Source organism: Ursus maritimus, unplaced genomic scaffold, assembly GCF_017311325.1.
Source record: "Ursus maritimus isolate PB19 unplaced genomic scaffold, ASM1731132v1 scaffold_1, whole genome shotgun sequence".
In the NCBI taxonomy this organism is placed as follows: Eukaryota; Metazoa; Chordata; class Mammalia; order Carnivora; family Ursidae; genus Ursus; species Ursus maritimus.
In genome coordinates, this window is record NW_024423343.1 from 6,868,080 (window position 1) to 6,891,819 (window position 23,740).

The following is a 23,740-nucleotide window of genomic DNA, read 5'->3' on the forward strand; positions in this document are numbered from 1 at the left end:
TTACTGCAATTAAGTTATTTCTAAACAATGTATAAACAGATCCAAATTTTGACAATTAAGTGTTTCAGGTCAAAAATCACCATCATAAATCCCTATTTGTGGAGCAAAAACAAACACACTGGGGGGGGGGGGGTAGAAACCACGACCTGCAGACACAGTAAAGAAGAGCTTATGAAGACAGCTCTCATTACATGTAAGGAGCGCCACCGAAATGATCTCTCAGTACAAGTAATCCTGGCGTTCAGTCACACGGCTCTGTGAGGCGACATTCCGGAGAACAGCCCAAGTGACCAGAACCCCCAAGAAACCTGCACCAACTTACAAATTTTAAGGCAAACATTAAGGCAGAGATGGAGCTCTGCTAATTAACCCCTTCCGGTGACAATTATGCCTCTGATGAACTAAATACATCTCATTAGCCTCATCTCCCAGGACTTCTGGAATTTTCTTTCTATTCAGTTATCACTTATGGGAGCAGATGGTGTGGCGTGCACTCTGCCAGGCCCAGGAGGCCTCAGGAAGTCACCTGAAGCTGGTTAGGGGGCTCTTACCGGCCACCTCAACCCCCTGTGCTACTCCTTCCTGTTGCAGATAGAGTACCGCCACCCTAACCTGGGCAAAATGAAAGCAGAGACAGGAAAGTGGACTGGGCCCAACTCTCCTGGTGGCCAGTTGTAGCCTCCTACATTCATGCTAGAAATGACAGGATGACTCCCTTGGGTCCCCATCACACCCCGCCCACCGCTCCCTTTCACTCAGGATAACTCCTATTCATCCTTCAGGAGCCAGCTCAAGTATCACCGCCTCAGTGACCTCTTCCTGGGGCCTCTGGCAGTGATTTGGGGGCTGGCCGCCCTTTATAGTAAATAAAGGCACTTTTCATGCCATGACATAACTTTGAAACCCAATCTCTATTTCCCACAGACCTGTACATAAACTCTTGAAGGACAAGGACCTGGTCTCATTCATTCCCACAGACTCAGTGCCAGGCAAAGTGACAGGCCCTTGACCTCGCTAGCTGGCAAGTTAGCGCCCCACCCGCACTGGCCCACAGGCACACACGGCCAACCTGCCGGGGACACTCACTTGAGAACAGGATCTTGGTGTTCAGGGCTGGCAGGCCATCCCGGTTTCCTGACTGGGGAGGAAGAGAGGCAGAACTGCCCAGGGACAAACTTCCTTTGCTTATCAGCTTCTCACATGGGGATTTGGACACTACAAAAACAGAACGGAAAGCCATAAAACCAACCAAAATAGAACATTACTGAAGCACTGGGAGAGGGCATTAGAGAAATGACTGTTGCAAGGGCTGTGGGGAGTGAGGAAGGGTCGTAAGCCCCCAGTCAACCCTCGGCCGGCCGGCCGAGTGTGCAAGACAAATCAAGAGGCCCAGGAGAGAGGAGGGGAAATGGGAAAGGGCCAGAGAGGCAAGTGGGTCTGGGCGCCCTCTAGAGGGTGACACAGGCGCTGCCAAGACTGGGACGGGGAGGCTGGGCTGACTCCCTGTCACAGTCTGGGCTGTGGGCATCCGCGCATGGGCAGAGTGGAGCTCAGAGCAGTAATGGTCACAGAGTAAATGCTTAGGCAGACATCTCTGGGCGGGTGTACAGGTTATGAGGGAGGGGGCTACACAGTCAGTGGGGAGGCGGTGCCTCTCCACAGCAACAGCCTGGGCTGGGGGGCCACTCCAGGAGGGATAGGGGTCCCCAGGCGTACAGACACTAGGGTGAGGTGGCACCCTGGCCAAAACGCCAGGCAGCCTGGCCTGGAGCAACTTGCACAGGGGTGCCTGAGCCCTGGGTTGGGTCTGGGCTGTATGGGCAGGTTCTGAGGAAAGCACACTCCTTCCTATGGCGGTCCTGCTGGGCCTTCTCCAGACAAGGGAGGTGGTGCACAGAAATAGGCTGCATGTTCGTGACTTTTTACGTTGCCAAGTGGCTAAAGCAATTATGAGAAGGCATCCTAAAACTTCGCAGGGCAAGCTTTCTGACTACTGCAAACCCCAGGGCCCGATCACAGTGACGGGGTCATCAGGACTGACCAGTACCTTTGCGGAGGCTCCTGCCCTTGGCAACCCCGCAGCTCTCAGTGGGACACACTCTGTCATCCGACTTCGGGTCTTTTTTCTCCTCTGACTCAGAGAGACTCAAGGCAAACCCTTCCTGTTCCTGGGTCTGGGCGTTCTGCTCGTCGACAGCTGTGCAAGGAAAGAACACCTGCAGCTGAGCGCGCTCCGGCAGAGTGCACGGATGGCGCCTGGCCCACACAGTGCCTGCGCACCACGGGCTCCCCTCCTCGTCTCCATGAACTCTCTTCAGACGTCCTCTCAGCTGAAGGCTCACAGCCCGAAGTGGCCACCCTGTCCCCACTGTCCTCCCAGCCCTGCAAGAACGCTGGGCCCTGGCCATCCGTGTGGACGGGCTGGGAAGAAGGGGGAGAGCCAAGGAGCTGGAAGACATGGAGAAGGCGAGCAGAGTGAGGCCACACAGGGCCTCCACCCAACCATCAGGCCAGGAGCAGGGCTGACACGCACACACCGGGGGGGGTCACAACCCATGCTTCTCACTGAAGGACGAGGAGGATGGTCTGCTGGGAAGGGTCTGGCGTAAGTGGGAGCAGGGTGAAATGGTTTCTGAGGGTAATGAGAAAGCACACAGATTGAGAACAACACAGCCAGACGGAGGCTGGGCATAAGAAGCCTACAGGTCACCATGTGTTTGCAGTGTTCCCCTGTTGGGGCACCATCCTGCTCTGCCCTCTACTTTCTGCTCCCTCCAGTCCTTCCACCAGACACAAGTGTGGTTAGGAGGGATAATGTTCCCCAGTATACTCTCACCACACAGGCTGCAAGTGACCTTGGGGCATCTGGTTGGGGCCTACTCGGTGGATTCCTGTTTGTCACCATGTTTGAGGGAAAAGCAGTGCTTGCTGAAGAAGGCTACTTCACCATTAAGAGACCCGCTACCTTTTTCTGTGTGTTCTATGATCTGACGGATAGCTTTCTTCAGGCTGTTGGCTCTGAGCATGAGTTGTTCCCGTGGACGGAATATCTGTGGCCGGGCAGGGCACGCTGACCCCACCGAGCGCTCCCCGGAGGAGCCGCAGCCGCTGCCCGCCCCCTCTCCATCTTCCGCCTCCTCCGCGATTGTGGGGGGCGGGGTGGGCAGGGAAGACGAGGCCTGGGACTCATCATCCAGGGTCTTGAGGAGAGAGTCCAGCTTCTCTTTCAGGACAGAGCACTGATGGAAAACAAACGGAATGGGGCGGAATGCTTCTTCACCCTACACCCTCCTGCCCACGGGCCCAGGGACGGACCTTCTTGGCCATGACCTCTGACTCCTCCGAGCTCTCAGTGGTCTTCTCATAGGCCTTCCCCACCCGAGCCACGAAGTCCTTCACCGTCTCACAGAGCACTCTGTGGGAGGAAACATGGAAAGACACTTCCAGAGAAAGTTCTGCCTGGGAACCAGGTGCCCTGCGAGGTTGACCCCTGGCTCCCCCAAAGCCACCGGGCACTCACTTGGCCGATGAGATCACCACCGAGTGCTGGTCGGAGGTCAGGATTTTAGAAAGATGGGCCGCTACTGAGTCTTCATAGAAGAGAATTTGTTGCACCTATAGTTATCCCAAGACAGGGTGGGGTGACTGGAAGCTCCCAGTGAACTCCACACCCACTTCCCGGGCTAGCCCGGGGCCTCAGCTCACTTCACACGCCAATCTGAGATGCGCCAGTGCTGGCTGAAAGATTTCAAAAGCTTCATCAAGCTGTGAACAGATCTTAACAAAAAAGACCACGTGGACCAAATCTTGCAAACAGCTCGCACTAATTAGCGCAGACTAATGACTGCACACCTCCAGCCTGTGCTAGGAAGTGCAGTCTTTAATCCTCGTACCTTACAGCAGCAAGGCCGACAGGCAGCGTTCCTGAACTGAGGCTCCATTCACAGCGGACAACATATTTCTTTTTTTGGTTGGGACCTGGCTCAGGCGCCTGTTCTCTCAGTGTAAATGACCCCCTTACCACTCACCTCCGCCTGCTGATATGGGATTACCGTGTGACAAACCCTCTAGGCCCAAGCCCAGGGACAGCCAGACAGTAAATATTTTACACTTTGCACTCCGTATTCTTCCTCTCTCAAAATGTACAAACCATTCTTTACTCATAGGCCAGGTCAAAGCAGGCCCGGGCAGATTGGAGCTGGGGGGGGGGGTCATTGCTTGCTGACTGCTGCCCTAGCCCATTGTCCTTGACCCTCCTGACGGAGAGAAAGCCCTTGGCAGAGCATTCTCTCTGCTCAGCCAGCAGCCAGCTTGCCCAGTGGGAATGAGCACAGCTGTGTGCCAGGCGCTGCACTAGTGTGGGCAAAGTCTAGGCCCTTAGGGGACCACTGAGTCACAGAGCGACCGTAAAATGCAGAGAACAGCTGGATGCTGAACTAGCATAGGCTAACCACAAGGGTGGCAGACTGGAGGGGGTTCTAGAGGACGTGGGACCAGAGAGGGAGCCTGGGGCCTGGTGGGGACAATGGCAGCAGGGGCGCAGCCTCGGGAGTCTATGTTGTAAGAGCAGGAAGTCCTAGGAGACTGTCGTCACAAGGAACCCAAATCCTGGGGTAACCCCGGGAAGGCCCCAGATGACACCAAAGCCCACAAAGCAGTCACAATTCACTCAGCTGCAGCACGACCCCAGGCTGAGCCTGCACCTCTGCAGGTCTAACCTCGGGCAGGACCTCACCGGAGGGCGGGGGACGCAGCATGAACTGGTGAGTAGGCCAGTGAGATGGTGCTGGGGGGCGCGACAGCAAATACCTCAGAGCCCTCACTGAAGTCTTCGGTGCCCGTGGAGGAGGAGGCCTGCCGCGGGAGTCTGGTCTCGTAAGCCATGACACTCCACCTGCACACGCAAAGGCAGCTCTCAGCAGGTCGCCCGGCCCCCCGGGGAAGCTGACAACCTAACTGTAGCTGTACGCCCTTTAGCTCCACGCTCTGCATCCCATAACTTGGCTCCTCACTGAGCTGGAAACAAACATCACAACCAGTAAGGCATGCATCCCCCCTGAAAGAGAGGAAAGGGATCCCACGAAGGAACATCTGCTTCTGCGAGAGACGGGTTCCCCTTCTGCAGAGTACTAACACCCCCCGGCCAGCAGCCAGCTCTCCCGCATGTGAGCATTTCACAGGCACCAAAGGCACGTACACCTCCCTCAAAGAGCGAAGACACGGCAGGGGTGGCCAGAGTGTGCTATGAGTCACACTGCCAATCGCAACTACAGGGTCCTTCCCGAGACCGTGAAGCGTTGTCAGTGAGACCGATTTACCACCGGCATGTGGTTAGTGGGATTTCCTACATCTAGCTCAGAACTAAAAGCAGCTCACTCAAAAAGGATGCCAAAATATTTTTAAAACCTACCCAGGACAATTACCCAGAACTTAGATTCTTCTGGGAACAGAATATGGGGAAATGAGATCACCCAGCCTTATGATAAGGATGACTCTGCTGACAGGTGTCCACAGGGGGCACAGCCACCCTCTCCAACACCCCAAGGCCTCACCACGCCCGACCACTCAAGGGCACAGTTCCTCCACTGTTCTGGCTGTTTTTACGTTCTGCATAATCTGATGAAAAGTTAGAAATACCAGAAAAAAAAGAATTCCTGCTCAGGTCTAATTTTTTTTTTCAACAAACTCCAGTTGAATTGACTAAGTGAATTAACTCTCATCTCTCACACCCCCACCAGGTAGGTGAGATTATTTTTCTTTTCCTGACCAGGAATATAAGACACAGCAGATCTGTTTGACTCTTTTATGTTTCTTAGTGAAGTGTAATTCACATCCAGTGTTTATGTTAGTTTCAGGCATACAACACATTGATTCAATAATTCTCATTCAGGTCCAGTTTCTACAAACAGTTGCACAGGACCGATGTTCTCCAGGGAGTCCACGCTGAGAACACCTGGTCAAGGTGACCGGCCTTGTGTGGTATGAGAACGCCCTCCACTCACCGGTCCAGCATCTTGGTGCTGGCTCGTTCCAGCTTTTCCAAGATCTGCGGGAGCTGGGTGTCGTCATCACAGGCTGAGCCCCAGCCTAACACTCGAGCCAGGTCGTTCCCTGTGCCGAGGGGCAGCACTCCCAGCTGACACTGGCAGGACACAGAGGGGAAGACACAGCATTAAACATCCTCCCTGTTACCTACAACAGTGGCTAAGTTCAGCGAGAGGTCTCCTCTAGGATGGGTTGGCTCTCATAGTCTAGGCAGAGCCCCCTAGACAAGACAGAGGTTCTTCTAAGCTAGACATGACAGGGGGTCTTCTAATCCGAGAGAAGATTACAGAACCATCTGATCCACCCTCTCCCACATCCATTTCTCATTTTGACACTAAATCTTCTATGACCTTTCTGATGTAGATTTTCAAAATCCTCTTCCTTCCCATTTTCACTACCATGGCCACAATCCTGTCCCTTCCTGTGAGTATCTGTGAACCCCTATAGAGAATCATTCTCTGAGTCCCACCCCCCCACCACCTCTCCATCCACACTACATCTCACTCACTAATGCCAGAATCATCTTCCAAAAACATCACTAGTGTTGTTTCACTCCTGGCTTCTAAGTCCTATCAAAAACAAGGACCAGGACATCCACAGTCTGGTCATCAAACCTGAGCATGCCCCCGTGCTCAGCCTACAGGCTTCCACCTGACCCTCCCCAGAGTGACAGTATGAGCTGCTCAGGCCCGGCCCTCCACCTGGAACTCTCATCGGGTCAGTTCAGGCTCAGGGGGCTCCCTAGACGCTGCATGCCCAAGAACTTGGCCTCCAGCTCTGCAGGCAGCCTGGGGAAGCGCGGTCGGTCCTCCACAAGGACAAGGAACCCCAGCACACGATGCGGAGAGACCGGGTGCTGGAACCTTAAAGAAAAGGAGAAGGCGGCGCATGGAAGGCACAGTGGTGTTCCAGGTGGAGAGGTGACCCATCTGCCACGTCAGGAGAGAGGAAGTCAGAGAAGCAGAGATGAAGAAGGAGCCACACCGGGGGCTCTGATAAACTATGTTAAACTCTGGACTTTATCCTAAAGCCATGGAGACACCAAAGAATGCTCAGCAGAGGGGGTGAGTAAGCAAAACTGCCCGTAGGGAAGGCCCTTGGTGAGGAGCGGACGGACAGAGGCCTGGACAGACAGAGGCCCAGGGTCAGCTGAGGTATACTCAGCAGCACATAGGAGATGACCTAGACACCCTGCGGCGTAACTCCAGTGATTAACTAGAAATGAGGGACAGCAAGGGAAGAATCCAGAACAACTGTCAGATTTCTGGCTTGGATGTCTGGTGGACAACATTTTCAGACTCTAAGGGAAAAAATGCAGGATGGGTGGGGCTGAGTGGTGGGTTCAGTGCTGAAAATGACAGGCTTGAGGCACTATGAGGCAGGTAAGCAGGCCGGAGGGCAGCCAGGAAAAAGAGAACAGTGAGAGGGTGAGGGTGGGGTCTCTGGGAAGCCAGGCAAGTGGGGGAGGGACCAGGACCAAGTGCCACAGAGAAGCCAAAGGAGATGGATGCTCACTGAACTCAGCTGAATGGATGTAAACAAATGACTGGCCTCCCAGGCTTCCTGACTAGTGATAATGAACTTGTAAATAATCCTGGCCCCAAGTGTACTAGTTCACCTTCACCACTAGGGGGCAGTATGTGCCCGAGCTGAGCAGTTCACCGCACAGACCTGGGGGGGGGCAGGGGGGCTTCTCAACACCGCCCCGGAGCCCAGGGCTAACCACAGACAACAGTCCACCCACTTACTAAGACCACCAACACTAAGAGTCGCGAGAGAAGGCTAAGTCTCTGAAAAATATGCTCAAGTCAGGTCGAAGATTCGAAAAACATGTTGAAAGCAAATGACAAACTAGAAAAAAATATGACCAACAAGGAATTTATATCTCTATTATAACAATAATCCTTAGAAATCAAATGTTTTAAAAAGGTAAATACCCTAATAGAAAACTAGGCAAAAAAACATGAACACCTGATTCATCTAAAAATTCATAGTTAACTGAGATGTTTGATTTCATCCGTACCAAAGAAATAAAAATCAAGCATACCCTTTTTGTCTACTTAGTTGGGCAAAACTAAGAAGATGAGCAACAGACAGTGAAGGGGAAGGGACAGTTTCTGCAGCATCAGGAAGGTGAACTGGCACAGCCCCGACCAAGAGCAACCTAAGCCTCCACGGAGCAGGAAGGCAAGCCAACCGGGGCCGCGTGGCTCCACCGATGGAAAACTGTCACAAAGCTCTCCGTTTACTGATGAGCATCACAAGCCAAAACGCAGTAACAGGACAGCACGGGTAATGTGAGTCTGTTTAAAATAAAATGCATCATATCTTATACTACATATGTATGTCGACAGGAGTTCTGAAAGTCACTGAAATGTTAGCAGCAGTGGCTAACATTGAGGGGTGGGGAAAGAGGACGATGGAGCAAAGTGGAAAATCAATGAACACTTTTTTGTTTTCCAATCAGGAAAATCTATTTTTAATTTAATAGCAAAAAAACAAAAAAACAAAAACAAAACCCGATAGAGATTAAGTCCAATGAACCCTAACTGTGCCCTGACGTTCAAGTCTACTTCTGCCCTGTCCCCACAAGCAGGAGGCACCAGGCAGCAGATTCTATCACTACCCAAAAAAGCCAGTGGGGCGCCATGGAATGGCAGTCCCACCCAACTTCCCAACTTGCTCCTCCCTGGGACCTCCAGGGACTGGAATGTTCTTCCATAGCTCCCTTCACTTCTGTGAAGTTCCCATTCCTACAGCAAAGCTCCCGAGTCCCATGACGCCATCAGGCTGCCTGATCTTCCCTCCAAGACTTTCGCCAAGGGGACAAGGAGCATCACGGAACCGCAGCATTGCTCTCCCCTGGCTGGGCCCCTCCACATCCACGTACCTGTTTATGAAGATTGAGGCTGTCGATTTCAGAGAGGACCCAGCCAACACTGCCATCCCCACCACAAACCAGAATCCGGAATGTATCAAACTTCTGGAATAAGCGCAAGCTGCAGAGAAAAGAGAATGTCAAAGAAATGAGGTCCATTCTAAAGGACAAATGATGGCCAGTGAGTCCTGAGCCAAAAGGCCCCACCTGCCCTCCTCTCGGCTGACCTAGGCCCCTGCTGTGAAGAGGCCTCTGGGAGCCAGGGCCCAGGTATGCTCAGGCTCAGCCCGCTGCACCACCCCCCACGCCGCTGTGCCCACTGCCCCTCACTCACATAGGAGCCCTCGGCTGCAGGAGTTTGTCTGCGCCCCTCCATTCCGGCTGTGAGGCCCATCGAGCTCCCCTCAAACCTATCTCCATCTCCCTTCTGTGCTCCCCTTGGTCACCTTGCTACATGCAATGTCCCTTCAGAACACCCACAGCCTTCTGCTCATTTCTCACCCTCCTCCTGAGAGGTCTTATCCAGGTTTTGGCTTCAGGGACAACAGAGATACCAATGACCTTGCATGATGACCTCCAGGCCTCCCTAAAGGACACTTCAACTGTCTACCAAAATGTGTCACTCCGTATCCCACGGGCACCTCCTCGTTCTAACCTTCCTTCCTCGAAGAATGGCAGCACCATGAACCCAGTTACAGGGCCAAACCTCGTCATCCCCTCGGAGTGTGGGCCACCATAGCTTCTCTCGTAATCCCTACAAGAGCCTCCTACCTACCACACGTCTCTGGGACACCTCCAATTCATGACACCAGCACGACCTTCCCGAAAGTCTTGTCAAGTGCCTAGCTTTATTATTTTGAGTAGGCTTCATACCCAGCGTGGAGCCCAACCCTACGATCAACACCTGAGCTGAGAACAAGAGTTTGATGCTTAACTGACTGAGCCACCCGGGCGCCACGAGTGTCTAGCTTTAGAAGTTGCCACTTCTTTCCAGGAAAGGTTCAAACCTCTCAGCCAGGAGCTGCCTGCCACCTGTCCTGGCTCCACCACTCCCCCAGCCAACCCACCATGTCCTCACGTCTCTGCACAGAGTGCCCTCAGCCTAGCAGGCTGCCTGCCTCCCTCTCTGCCACTGAAACACTAACTCTCCCCCAATGCCAGCTCAGCAGAGAAAGCGACAGACTCTCCAGTTTCATTTGTATGCCCCTTCCCTGCGTTCCTAAAGAATCTATACGTCCCCCTGTTCATGCGACAGATCTCCCTGTCTTGTGACCTTGACTACCCGTTTGTGTGCCGCGCACCCTGAACACAAGGACCCCACCTTACTCGGCCTTGCATCTGGCACAGAGTCCCGGCCTAAAGAAGTCCTCAGAAAACAAACAGGGATGAGTAACACAGCAGGAAACTCAGCCTACCAACAGGGCTGAGGGCCTGAAAGCAGCAAGGCTGTACCCGACCTTCAGGCTGTGAGAGAAACAGCCACGTGTGTTCCCTTGGGAACACTGGTCTCTCTCAGGCCTCCCTTCTCTGCAGAAGATGTGACACGTCCAGGCTGGGAATTGGGAAAATGAAGCCGTATCTCCAAGTTTTGCGGTGAACTGCAGGAAGTCAAGGCTACTTCCCAGAAATGGGAACTTACTAAACCAACACCCACGGCACCTCTGCGGGGGGCGGGGGAGGGGGGTGCTTCCGAAGCCGGCTGGCCACCTGCCCCCCACCCCCGACCCCGCGAACTCCTACAGCCAACTTCGGGGGTTTGCATGCACGCCGAGATAGGCACTCGGCTGTTCTGTGTGGCCAGCCTGCCCCGCCCATTCCACAGCCCCCACCCGATGACCCTGGTGCTCTGCTGCGTAAAGGCCCAGACTTGTTCGGGATACAAACAAGTCCACTCCTGGCTTGTGATGATCCTGCCACTGGTCCCATTTTTTTTTTAACTAAAATCACTTTTTTTAAGACTATTCATCAAGCCACAAGTGAATGTGCGCCCCGCACAGACCGACAGTTCATCCGTCCATCTGCAGAAATGCGTGAAGTGTGGCCTCTGAGGACCAGGCCGGCAAGCTGCCTGCTGTGCCTTGCTGCCCATGGGGAAAAGCAACATGCCAGGCTCCTAGGGCACCGAGGGGCGTGCTCCCCTCCCCTGCCAGGCGCCTGGGCTCGTTCCAGCAACACCTGGCTCCAAAACAACACACTCCTAGGACCCTCCGAGGGAGATACACACCAGAGAACACGTTCTGCAAGCCCTTTCCACGACAGATATCCTGGACAATCCCCCTTCCAAGCAAGGCAGCCTCTTAGAGCTCCTACCCTGCATTGGTGCTGCCAAGCAAGGAAGCTAAGAATTCATTCAAATGACACAATTTACAGCAGCAAATGTTCTCCACAAACTACACAATGTACGAAAGTAGAAAGAACACACCTCAGATCTCCAGCTAACAGATAGAAGGCGTAATTACTTTGCCCCATCCACTGGGCTCTACGTATCTGCGTGTGTACTTACAGGTCACGGGACCTGTAAGTACAGTGTACCTGTGAGGTACAACCTCCCGCACCCTCCCAAAATGCAGACTCGCCCTGGTGGCCTCACTGGAGACGAATGTCCTCCTTAGTGCGACTCGCCATTAAAAAGAATAAGGCGGACCTGTAATTACTGACACAAGAACACGTCCGTGCTGACAGAGGCGAAGAGCAGGCAGTGCGACAGGAAGTAGCAGTAAGTAGCCCGATTTAAAAGTGTGTCTGCACAAGTGAGCTAGAAAGACATGCGGCTCTACCCGCTGTTCAACAGACTACCTTTATCTCCTATTTAAATTTTTCTGTATCTTTGAATCATTCTGTTCATGAGCATGCATGATCTTCAAACGTTTTTAAAACTCCAAGAAAGATCTAGGTTATAAGCTTCCTACCCAAGGTGTGGTCCTCCGTTCATGAGGTCAAAGACTTGGGCGGGGTTCAGCAGCTGTTTGAATCTTCTGAGGAACTTCACACCCTGGTTGTCCCCACTTTTGGAATTGACAAAGACCAACAATGGGCTTGTGCAGGACGGAGGGCACGTGGCCTTCCAGAAGCCTGGACGGGTGGATGGAAAGGGAGAGGAGAAAATGAGAAAGCTATCTAAGAGCCTGGCGGGAGCTCACTCATATAAAAAGCAGCTGACACCTGCAAGAAACCTGTAATTTCCACATGCGTGCCCAGTCACCAGCCAGACATCAGTAAACATTCTTACCCATCCCCATTCCCCACGGAGAAGGAAGGAGTCCCATCCAATTTGACCTTGTGCTTACATGACTCAATTTCAGAGAGACCATGCACCCCACTGCTGTCCTTCACTCTTATCCTCAATCTGGAGGAGCTGGTTCCTGAGATCTGTACCCCAGTTTCCCACCTTCTACCAAGGCCTGTTAACAAACATCGTCATCCACCGTCTGGACAGGTGAGCAGGTGCAGGTGAGCACGCTGACCCACATCTGCTGCTAGAAGGAAGCCAGCAGATGGAGAGCACGGTGCACCGGCTCCCGTCCAAGTGTGCCCAATGACCACAGGACTCCGTTTACCACCTCTGTGCACATCTTCTCTCCCCAGCTGCCTGGCCTGACCGCTTCGCCACCGCATCCTCAAATGTGTGTCACCCATTCCGGCACAGGGGAGGGGAGAACACGGGTGAGCCAGGAGAGCGTGAGGCACCCACCGTCAGAATCGATGCTGTTGAGCGCAGTGGGTGGGATGACCGACACCTTGCACAGGCCCAGCGGGCACTTGGTCTGTAAGGACTCTCTACATGACGTGTGCACCTGAAACACATCACAAGGGGTCACCTGCATCCCCTGGAACTCTCCCTGCCAATGCGGGAGTGGGCACTCCTGGGCTGGCTGAGAATGTACAGGAAGCCATTACCAGGCCTGTGTGGCCACACCCACTCACCATGGCCTTGCACCAGAGGCAGCGCCAGTCCTGCAGGCGCAGCACGCTGCCACACGTCTTGTCACACACCGTGCACTTGGCACTCACGGGCAGGTTTCCTTCCAGCCACTGGTGTGGCATGGCGATCTGCAAACCACAGAGACATGCACACTAGGGACGTCCCCAGAGCCCCACATACAGGCGAGGAAGCCCTCACTCGAAAATGCTCTGAAATAAACTCAACCAAGACCAGCTCCTTGACACAAGCAGGGAGAGGGCAGGGTCTGCAGCGTGCTCCCCCGCACCTTACTCCTGCTGCTGGTGGGCACAGCACGACTCACAGGGGCTGGCCAGGCTGAGAGGTGCAGACCATGCACAGCCCCCCACACCCAGTGTGGGCAAGAGAAGTGAGCACAGCCTGTGGGGGCGGGGGGCCCCTTGCCCCGACACAACATGAGGTGGAGAGGGTCTATACAGGGTCGGCACCCTTGGCGCAGGGCCCCATGGGCAGGCTCCCCCCATGCATACCCCGTCCTCATCCTCAATGATATCTTTCCCGATGGAGGCCAGCGTGGTCCACTTGCAGTTGTTGGTTGCACGCACAGCACACCGTTTGTGGGCCTTAAATTTGCACACTGCAAGAGAACAGACACGGGACCATCAAGCCTCGACCTTTTCAAGCCTTGTCCAGCACAGCGCTTCCCATGCTTGAGGAGGTGGTCCAGCATGACCTGGCCTGTTCTTCTAGGACAGCTGGGAACGAACGCGGAGCACTCCCCAGGTCGTAAACTACACAGTGAGGGTATGAGCAGTCTGAGCACGGCGAGACCAGCATCGGGACAGCAGGGGTCCGCTTCGTGGGCCACCCACAGGCTCTGACCCAACTCCTCAGCCCTGCCCAGCAGCAAGAGCGCCACCGCGAACCATGCTGCATGCAAGGTCTCCGAAAGTTAAAAAGCACAGGATTTCTATGTCACAAAATTGTCTTTTTTTTTTCCCACTTTTTTTTTTTTTTTAAGATTTTATTTATTTAGGGGCACCTGAGTGGCTTAGTTGGCTATGTGTCCAACTCTTGATTTCAGTTCAGGTCATGATCTCAGTGTCCTGAGACTGAGCCCTGTGTCAGGCTCCATGCTCAGTGGAGAATCTGCTTCTCCTTCTCCCCCACCCCCTGCTTACAATCTCTCTCTCTCAAATAAATAAATCTTTTTTAAAAAGAGATTTTTTTTTTTTTTAATTCAAGAGACTGTGAGTGGGGGGGGGGCATGGGGGGGCAACAGCATGGAAGGAGGGCAAGGGAGAGGGACAAGCAGACGCTGTGCTGAGCACGGAGCCCAACATGGGGCTCAATCTCACAACCCTGAGATCATAACCTGAGCCAAAATCAAAAGTTGGACGCTTAACCAACTGAGCCACCCAGGCACTCCACAACCATTTAAAATGTACAAACCATTCTTAACCTCACAGGTTGCACAAAAACAGGCAGCACGTGGGAAGTGGCCTAGGGTCCAGAGCTTGTCCGCCTCGCTCCTGCCCTCTGCCCTGTGCAGCCACTGTAACCTGCCCTCCAGATCTGGAAGACCGTATTTAATAAATCTGTTTAATCAATCTGCTCAACTTACTGAGGGGCTAGAACTACCTCAGGGAGGACAGATTTTTAAACTCTTTTTCCCCTGTGTCCTTCATGTTTCCTCTTCATGTCTCATTACCACCACTTCCCTTTTTACTTTGTTCTGTTACTATACAAAATAATTTATCAGACTCCTTAGTAGGTAAAATAAACAAGCACGGAGTCCCAGAAATTACTCTATACTGACTGACTTGTGGTGACCATTCAAGGGGTCCTAAGGCTTCATCAAGTCGAACCACCAGCCACGTTTCCCAGCAGAATACCAAGCCACTCGTACCTTCACAGGACAGCCCATGTGACGTGACCCCGGACAGAGCTTCCCGACACACGTTGCAGTAGGTCGGCCTCGCATGGGAGCAGGCGTACCAATTGTGCATCCCTGAGAAATGGTCCATGCTGTACTGGGTAGGCTGGAAGAACAGAAGAGGGACGGCAAAGATAAGGTGTCCCTTTGACATCCTTGAATGTGGTAACCTGAATGGGATTCAATAAAGTTTCCAAGAGAGGAGAGGACAGGGTCAGCCAAAAGGACGAGCAATGAGCCTGAATTTTACAAGGAACGTGCTGAGCCAGTGAGCGCCAGACCGCTCAGTGCACACGTGGTTTTGATGCTCAACGGCAGAATGGTAGCGGGCGGGCAACAAGAAGGGATGTTTCTCTTCCCGGACCTCAAAGTGCTCCCTGTTCTGGATGGTCTTCAGCGCTGCGATCCACTCTTCCATTTCCTTCCTGTTATCGGCACACAGGATGAGTTTCCTACACGGAGTGATGACCTAGAGAGAAACAAGAAATAAAAGCAATAGAGCAATGAACAAAGGACAAACGCTAACAACTGTCCAAACTTTTTCGAAATCTACTTTCACCACATGTATTTTTTTTAACAAAAAATGACAGACTCATTCAGATTCTCAATTGAACAGAACATAAAAATGATCACCATGGGTCATTAAAAATCAAGAAAAGCCTCAAACCCAAAAAACAATCAAATTTAGTTTATACATTCACCAAAAATCAACTTAAGCAGACATTCATCAACCATCTACCACTTGGACATAGTAATAAGCCACAGGAAATTTTTAAAAAGGAAAGAAAGCACAGTCGCTATCACTCCAAAGAGTTCACAAATTGAGGTCCAGCATCTGAACAGTTTAGGGAAAGTCGGTCTAAGTTACTCTAAATATGATGCAAGCATTTCGAATGTATCATACATAACGTCCTTGTACTATGTGACAAGAGAGAAACCACCTGCTACTACACTCAAGGGCCTGAACAGCTTAACTGGAAATGAGGTCAGGATTGCATCTATAACATATAAAGAGTTTTTACAAATCAAAAGAAAAGTCTTTCTTAACAAAAAAAGGCTATGAACTTGCACTTCAGAGAAGAAATACAAAAGGCTAATAAACAAACAAAAAGATGTTTAACTGTTCCAGTCATCAGGGAACACAGATGAAAATAGCCAACTATTTTTCACCTATTTGACTGGCAAAGTTCTTAAAGATGGTAATCCAGTGTTGGCAGAAGCATGGGAGAAAACAGTTCTCCTCGAGCACTGAGAGGAGCTAAATAGGGTATAAACTTTTTAGGGAAAAATTTGACAATGATGTCTACAAAAATTTTAAAAAGTCATAACATTTTACGTATTTTGTTTTGTAATGATGTAAAATATCTACATGGTTCGAAAGTCAAATCTACAAAGTACGTACAGTCAGGAGCCCAGCTTCTACTTGTGTCCCCCCCACCCTGGTCCCCTCCTTTCCCCACATGGCAGCTTCAAATAAATAAGTACGGATATGGTTTATCCTTCTTTTTTAAGACAGATGCAAACACATATATCTATTCATATTCCTTCTTTTTAAAACAGTAGTATATCACACATACTTCCCTCCATCTTTGCTTTTTCATTTAATTATCTATCCTGCCCACTCTCCTTAGCAACATGAAGCGTTTCCTCACTCTCTCTCACAGCTGCACAGAGCTCCGAAGGACAGAAGCACCGGAGTCTATTCAACCAGGTCCCTATTAATAGAAATCTTACGTTGTTGAAAATCCTTTCCTATCTCAAATAGCGCTGCAATGAATAGCCTTTTCACTGACCTCCTATGTTTCCCGGTATATTTGGGGGAGAAGTTCCTAAAAGCAGAACTGCCCTGACAAAGAGCAAGCGCATATATAATTTTGCTGCCAAATTCCCTCCCCAGGGCTGCTGCCATCTGCATTCCCACCAGCAGTGTTAGGAGAATGCCTGCTTCCCCAAGGATTCACCAATAAAACATGTTACTTAACTTTTGGATTTCAGCCCATCTTACAGTTTTAATTTATATTAACAACACCCAATTTAAATTATTAGATGATCATGTTTCTGGTTCAGAAAATTTAGAAATGGTATTTTATAAATTATCTCTGGTGATTTCTATAACCACCTATAAAGCTTAATCACAGAAGGGGATAATTAGAACTGGGTCACAAACGCATGGTTCAGGGGCACCTGGGTGGCTCAGTCGTTAAGCGTCTGCCTTCGGCTCAGGGCGTGATCCCAGCGTTATGGGATCGAGCCCCACATCGGGCTCCTCTGCTGGGAGCCTGCTTCTTCCTCTCCCACTCCCCCTGCTTGTCTCTCTCTCACTGGTTGTCTCTGTGTCAAATAAATAAATAAAATCTTTAAAACAAAAACAAAACAAAAAACAAATAAACGCATGGTTCATTCTCTCATGTCATCAGGATAACTACAGACAGGGACCAGACTGGGGAAGCTGGGGGGGAGGGTGGGCGCTGGAGGACAGAGAAAACAGAGGACTGGAGAAGCTGGGTGCCCCTCCCAAAGGTGGGGGTGTGGAGTGGCAGCCACTGTCCTTTACACATGGAGAGCACCATGAGTAGCCCATATCTCAGGATCTGCCCAGCAAGCACATGCTGAGTGTCTGCTCTAGACCTGAGATTCCAAGACTATGACAGGCCAGGTTCCCACTCACAGAGAACTTACCCTGGGGACAGACAAAAAAACAAGAAAACAATTTCAGACACTGACACAGGCCCTGAAGAAAACGTGGGCGGGTGAATGGGGCTGGTGGGTGCTTTCTACAGACAGGGTGGTCAGGGAAGGCCATAGGAGGGCTGGCAACTGCCAGTGACCTGGGGTCAGTGCTTTAAAAGGAATTTTCATCAGTAACTGTCTGTCTATAAAACCTCAGCAAACATTTCTTTATTATTCATTGTGGGGTGAGTTTTAATATTTAAAAATTTTTATCAGTGTAATAAATACAGTTAGAGAAAGAGAATATACTTTATTTTGCATAACTCACGGATTATATTAAGAGTCACGCCATACGATAGTTACGGAAGAGAACAATGACATTTTTTACGTCCATTCTATTTTAGGTCTTGTTTCTGCTACTCCTGTGACAACCTTTACGGGATGAAGTGCCCACATAGTTCTAGAACTCAGCTACGTCGTCTGAGAAGATGGGTCTTTGGGCCCATCATCTTCCACAAGCCGGAGGACAGGGGTATGGTGGACTAACTTCGTGAGTACTGGGCACCACAGGGCAGCAAGTTATAGACAAAACTGTTGTGTTTAAAGACAGGGAGTTAGGGACGCCTGGGTGGCACAGCGGTTAAAGCGTCTGCCTTCGGCTCAGGGCGTGATCCCGGCGTTCCAGGATCGAGCCCCATGTCAGGCTCCTCCTCTATGAGCCTGCTTCTTCCTCTCCCACTCCCCCTGCTTGTGTTCCCTCTCTCGCTGGCTGTCTCTATCTCTGTCAAATAAATAAATAAAATCTTTTAAAAAATAAATAAATAAATAAAATAAAGACAGGGAGTTAATATGAAACAAATGATAGATGACATCACTTCCTCAATCTGTGTGATTGTTTACAGGGAGTAAACACAGAGAGATAAATGCCCAAGAACCTGGTTTCAGCCTTTTTAAAAAACTCTTAACTTGTGCAGGTTTGAAGAAGCCTCAGACAGACTCAGATCTGAACCCTACCCGGCCACTGACTGGCCAGGAAACATAGGCAGACTGTCATCATTTCTATTCTGGAAAAGGAGGAGCTTAAAAGTTAGCTACCTGGGTTGTCATGGGACTGAAAGGGACCCATGTGTACAGGACTGGCACAGGGCCTGACATGTGGCTTTAGGGTACTCCTCCAGGTCTGAAGCCCTGAAGAGCTGTGTAACCGGAGCAGCTCCCACCCCTCCCCGTGTCTCCAGACACCCCTCTGAACGCTGCCACGGTGATGTCGATGCCACACCCCAGCGTCGTCCGAGTGTGGAAGCATGCTCTCACACACACACACTAGTGCTGCTTCAGGCTCTGGGGCCTGATCTCTGGGCATTTTCTATTTGTAGGACCATATGACACTTCCCTCCTGAGACTGTTCTAGTACCAACAGTCCATGTCCCAGATCATGAGAATCGTCAGGGAGACTCCCCCCAAATAAAAGTCTATTTCTGCTTCTCTCCCATCATGTTCTGTCACCTTTGAGACAGAATCCTTATTTCTTAGCGGTCCACAAGAATGGTCATGACTCTGTCTCCTTGAAAGGCTCCTCCTCACCCTGGTCTCTTGGCAAGGTCCTCAACAGCCTTCCGGCCCACAGGAAGCTTCCCAAATCCACTAGCAGTAGCGCACAACCCAACAAAGCTCCTGCCTGTCCCTCTTTGTTTCCTTAACACCAGCCTGGGGCCAATGCAAAAGAAAGGTGGGGACTGAAGGGTCTTCCCAAAAAAAAAAGAAAGAAAAGAAAAGAAAATGAGCAGCTGCTAATAAGAGAGCTGTCTTGGACAAAGCTTCTTATTCAATTCCTTGATTTTGGAGACAGAGTGGGCAGGACAGGCCCCAGGAGAGAAGCAGGTGCTGGATGAGACCTCTCCTGGCTGCTCATCGAGCTCACCAGGTCAAGAAGAAGGCAGGAAGAGATACGCCTAGAAATAATAAAACTGTCCCTCTGGATTGCAGCCAAGACCACAACTCTTAGAAAGGAATGGTGCAAAAAAGGTAAAACCATTCCCACTATTCCCAAAATCTAGCCTTCACACAGAAAAGACTTTAGAGACCAAAAATGCTCTGTATTTTTCAAGCAAAGAAATGGCTCACATAACTAAATCAACTGAAACGGTAAACACAAATTAAAAGTAGGGTCATACATGAACTTGACAGGACCAATCAGTGACATCACAGAGATTCAGTGATGAATAAGCAGACTTGGTACCGAGGGAGGGGGCAGAGTAATACTACAGAGCAAGATGACAGACCACGAGACCACGACATGGAAACCCACTAACTGGAGAGTGAAAGCACACTGCAGACCTTGAAGCTGGCAAGACAAGAGAGACTGAAAGAGAAAGGATATCACAGAGAAAATGGTGGAAGCATTGCTCTCCTAACCTGCAGAGGCAGGTCAGGAAAGCAATAAACACTTACTGAAATTCTCCAGAGGGTAAGAGAACTTAAAAATCAGTAAGAAAAGGGGCGTCTGGGTGGCTCAGTCAGTTAAGCGTCGGACTCTTGGTTTTAGCTCAGGTCATGATCTCAGAGTCGTGGGATCGAGCCCCGCATGGGGCTCCCAGTCCAGCGTGGAGTCTGCTTGGGATTCTCTCTCTCTCAGGCACCTGGGTAGCTCAGTCAGTGAAGTGCCTGCCTTCAGCTCAGGTCATGATCCCAAGGTCCTGGGATCAAGTCCTGCATCGGGCTCCGTGGTCAGTGGGGAGTCTGCTTCTCCCTCTGCCCCTCACCCCTGCTTGTGCTCACTCTCCCTCTTCCAAAATAAATAAATAAAATCTTAAAAAAGAGAGACACTCTCTCTCTACCCCTCCCCCCACGTGTTCTCTCTAATAAATACAATCTTTTCAAAAAATTAAAAAATAAAAACAATCAGTAAGAAAATAGGCCAACTAACAGAAAAATGGACAAAAGACACGAATAGTTATTTCACAACCAATAAGGCACATGCAAATGCACTCAAACTTGTTAGTAATCTAGGAAGTAGACCTTAAAATCCCAGCATGGCATACCTTTCACGGTGGCTGTACTGAAAAAGATGGACAACACCAAGTACCGGCGAGGCCGCAGATCAACTAGAACACCCACACAGTGCTAGCAGGAAGGCAATCTGGTGCGACTACTTTGGAAAACATTAAAGCTGAACTCATGTACAGCATATGGCTCAGCAATTTCACCCAAACACTCATCAAAACACACACAAATGTTTATGGCATCAATACTGTTAACAGGCCTACAATGAACACAACCCGAACACCCAGCCCCGGTAAGAGTGGATAAATATACTGTAATGTATTAATATAATGGAAAACCACAAAACAATGAGAACAAACCACCTACTGCTAACACAATAACACAATATACTGAGAGAAGCCAGACACGAACATTTACTGTTCATATAATTTCATATGCATATATAAAGTTAAGATAAACCAGGAAAAGCTAATAGATGGTGCTGGAAGCAAGCTGCTTCCAGTAGTTGCCTTTGGGAACAAGGGTAAATTAGGGAGAGCTACTGGAGGCTGCTAATGTTCTGTTCCTTTATCTGGAACATCCATCAAGCTGTGCATTTGTAGTAAGTATACTTTTCCATATGTATGCTCTATTTCAGTAAAAAGGATACAGAATTTGGAATAAAACCAACCATATAACTGAATCAAAAGAAAAACTGCACAGCTGCCCAGACTCTTGAACGAAGTCTGTTTAGAAACCCAAATGTACAAGAAATAGGCAAAAGAAGATGGAAATGTGCAAATGAACACAAGAGTCTAGCAGAGCTATTCTAAAAGCGTGTTAGAAATGGATCCAAGAGGGGCGCCTGGGTGGCACAGCGGTTAAGCGTCTGCCTTCCGCTCAGGGCGTGATCCCGGCGTTATGGGATCGAGCCCCACATCAGGCTCCTCCACTAGGAGCCTGCTTCTTCCTCTCCCACTCCCCCTGCTTGTGTTCCCTCTCTCGCTAGCTGTCTCTATCTCTGTTGAATAAATAAATAAATAAAATCTTAAAAAAAAAAAAAAAAAAAAAGAAATGGATCCAAGAGCACCTGAGTGGCTCAGTCTGTTAACTGTCTGACTCTTGATTCTGGCTCAGGTCATGATCTCAGGGTCATGACATCGAGCCTCACAACCAGCTCTATGCTTAGCACAGAGTCTTTTTGTCCCTTTCCCCACCCTGTCCTTCCCCCTGCACACACAATCTCTCTTTCTCAAATAAATCTTTAAAAAAAGAAAGAAAAGAAAAGAAATCCAAACACAGGGGAAATGTTTAGTTTTACTCATAAGATAAATGCAAATTAAAATTACTAAATACCTTTTTTTTTTTAAACCTACCGGATTCACAGAGATCAAAAGTTTGATAACATGCCCTGTTGACTCTCATACGTTACAGTATAAATTAGTACCATTCCTATGGGGAACATTGGTGAAATCAAGCAAACTATATATTTTTTTAAAGATTTATTTATTTGAAAGAGACAGTGTGTGCATGCACACACACACACACACACACACACACACGTGTGTGAGTAGGGGGAGGGACACAGGGAGAGAATCTTCAAGCAGACTCCTTGCTGAGCACAGAGCCCCACATGGGGCTCAATCTCCTGACACACGAGATCACGACCTGAGCCAAAAGCAAGAGTCTGACGCTTAACCGACTAAGCCACCCAGGCACCCAAATCTAGCAAACTTCAAAATATACATCTTTGTTTTAGTAATAGTGCTTCTATAAATTTATCCAACACATATGTCTTCATGAGAACTGCCATACACAGGATATATAGGGTTATTTATGGCAACATTCATTGTAGGGACAATAGAGTGGAAATAACTCAAATACTGATCAAGGTAAGCCTGGTGGAGACTGGCTATATAAATGGTGGTGCGCTCATACAAGGGAAAACTACACAGCCATTAAAGAGACTGAAGCTACTTCCTCACACACTGACAGGGAACAACCTCTCAGATGTATTGTCAAGTGCTCGAAGCAAATTGCAGGAACAATGTGAGTGAAAAAGGAAAAAAAACTAGTTGCCTCTAATGAGGGGACTGCTGAGAGCTGGGAAACCTCCTTTATAAACCTTTTATCCTTTCAATTTCTGTACCACATACATGAATTATTTAGTTAAAAAAATTATTAAAACAAATAAAGCCTTGCGATTGATTTCTAGTTTTATAGAAACTGTGGTCAGAAAAGATGCATGGCATGACTTTGATTGTTTTTTCTTTTGCATTAGTTGAGACTTGTTTTGTGGCCTAATATCTCATCTATTCTGGAGAATGTTCCACATGCACTTGAAAAGAATGTGTGTTCTGTTTTAGGATGGAATGTTCCAAATATGTCTATTAAATCCATTGGGTCCAATGTGGAAATTTGGAAAGACCACAAATACATGAATGGGTCAACCAAGAAATCAAAAATTACATGCAAACAAGTGAAAATGAAAACACAATAGTCCAAAATCTTTGGGATGCAGCAAAAGTGGGCTCTAAGAGGGAAGTCTATACCAATATACGCCTATCTAAAAAAGCAAGAAAAATATCAAATAAACAACCCAACCTTATACCTAAAGGAGACAGAAAAAGAACAATCAAAACCCAAACCCTGCAAAAGGAAGGAAATAATAAAGATTAGAGCAGAAATAAGTGATATAGAAACAAAAACAACAACAAATCAATGAAACCAGGAGCTGATTCTTTGAAAAGATTAGCAAAATTGAAAAAAACCTCTCTCCAGATTCATCAAAAGAGAAAGAGAGCGAGAGGAAGAGAGGAAAAGAAGACTCAAATAAACAAAATCACTAATGAAAGAGGAGAAATAACAGCCAACACCACAGAAATACAATTATAACCGAATATTATGAAAACCACAAGTTGGACAACTTAGAAGAAATGGATATATTCCTAGAAACATATAAACCACCAAAACTAAATCAGGAATATAAAACTTGAACAGACCATACACTGCCAGCAATGAAACTGAATCAGTAATCAAAAAACTCCCCCCAGAAAACAAAAGCCCAGGATCAGACGGCTTCACAAGCGAATTCTACCAAACATTTAAACAAGAGTTAATCCCTATTCCTCTCAAACTCTCAAAGCTTCCAAATTCATTCTATGAGGCCAGTATCACTCTGATATCAAAACCAGATAAAGACACAACAAAAAAAGAACTACGAGCCAGTATCTCTCATGAATAAAGATGCAAAAATCCTCAACAAAATATTAGCAAACCTAATCCAACAATACATTAAAAAAAAATCATACACCACGATCAAGTGGGA

The 23,740-nt window shown here is 49.2% G+C and overlaps 1 protein-coding gene across 2 annotated transcripts in view; it reads right to left on the reverse strand.

Moving 5' to 3' along the window:
- Window positions 1-23,740, reverse strand: part of DGKD (diacylglycerol kinase delta) — a 112,464-nt gene that overhangs the window by 22,710 nt on the left and 66,014 nt on the right. For both annotated transcript variants that reach the window (XM_040638862.1, XM_040638867.1), the window contains exons 4-17: window positions 15,125-15,229; window positions 14,734-14,866; window positions 13,355-13,461; window positions 12,848-12,973; window positions 12,615-12,717; window positions 11,833-11,995; window positions 8,936-9,044; window positions 6,003-6,142; window positions 4,810-4,894; window positions 3,521-3,615; window positions 3,316-3,415; window positions 2,966-3,239; window positions 2,048-2,197; window positions 1,087-1,215 (exon numbers count right to left, since the gene is read on the reverse strand). In XM_040638862.1, the coding sequence (XP_040494796.1) occupies window positions 1,087-1,215; window positions 2,048-2,197; window positions 2,966-3,239; window positions 3,316-3,415; window positions 3,521-3,615; window positions 4,810-4,894; window positions 6,003-6,142; window positions 8,936-9,044; window positions 11,833-11,995; window positions 12,615-12,717; window positions 12,848-12,973; window positions 13,355-13,461; window positions 14,734-14,866; window positions 15,125-15,229 (1,819 nt within the window). The remainder of the gene's footprint in view (window positions 1-1,086; window positions 1,216-2,047; window positions 2,198-2,965; window positions 3,240-3,315; window positions 3,416-3,520; window positions 3,616-4,809; window positions 4,895-6,002; window positions 6,143-8,935; window positions 9,045-11,832; window positions 11,996-12,614; window positions 12,718-12,847; window positions 12,974-13,354; window positions 13,462-14,733; window positions 14,867-15,124; window positions 15,230-23,740) is intronic.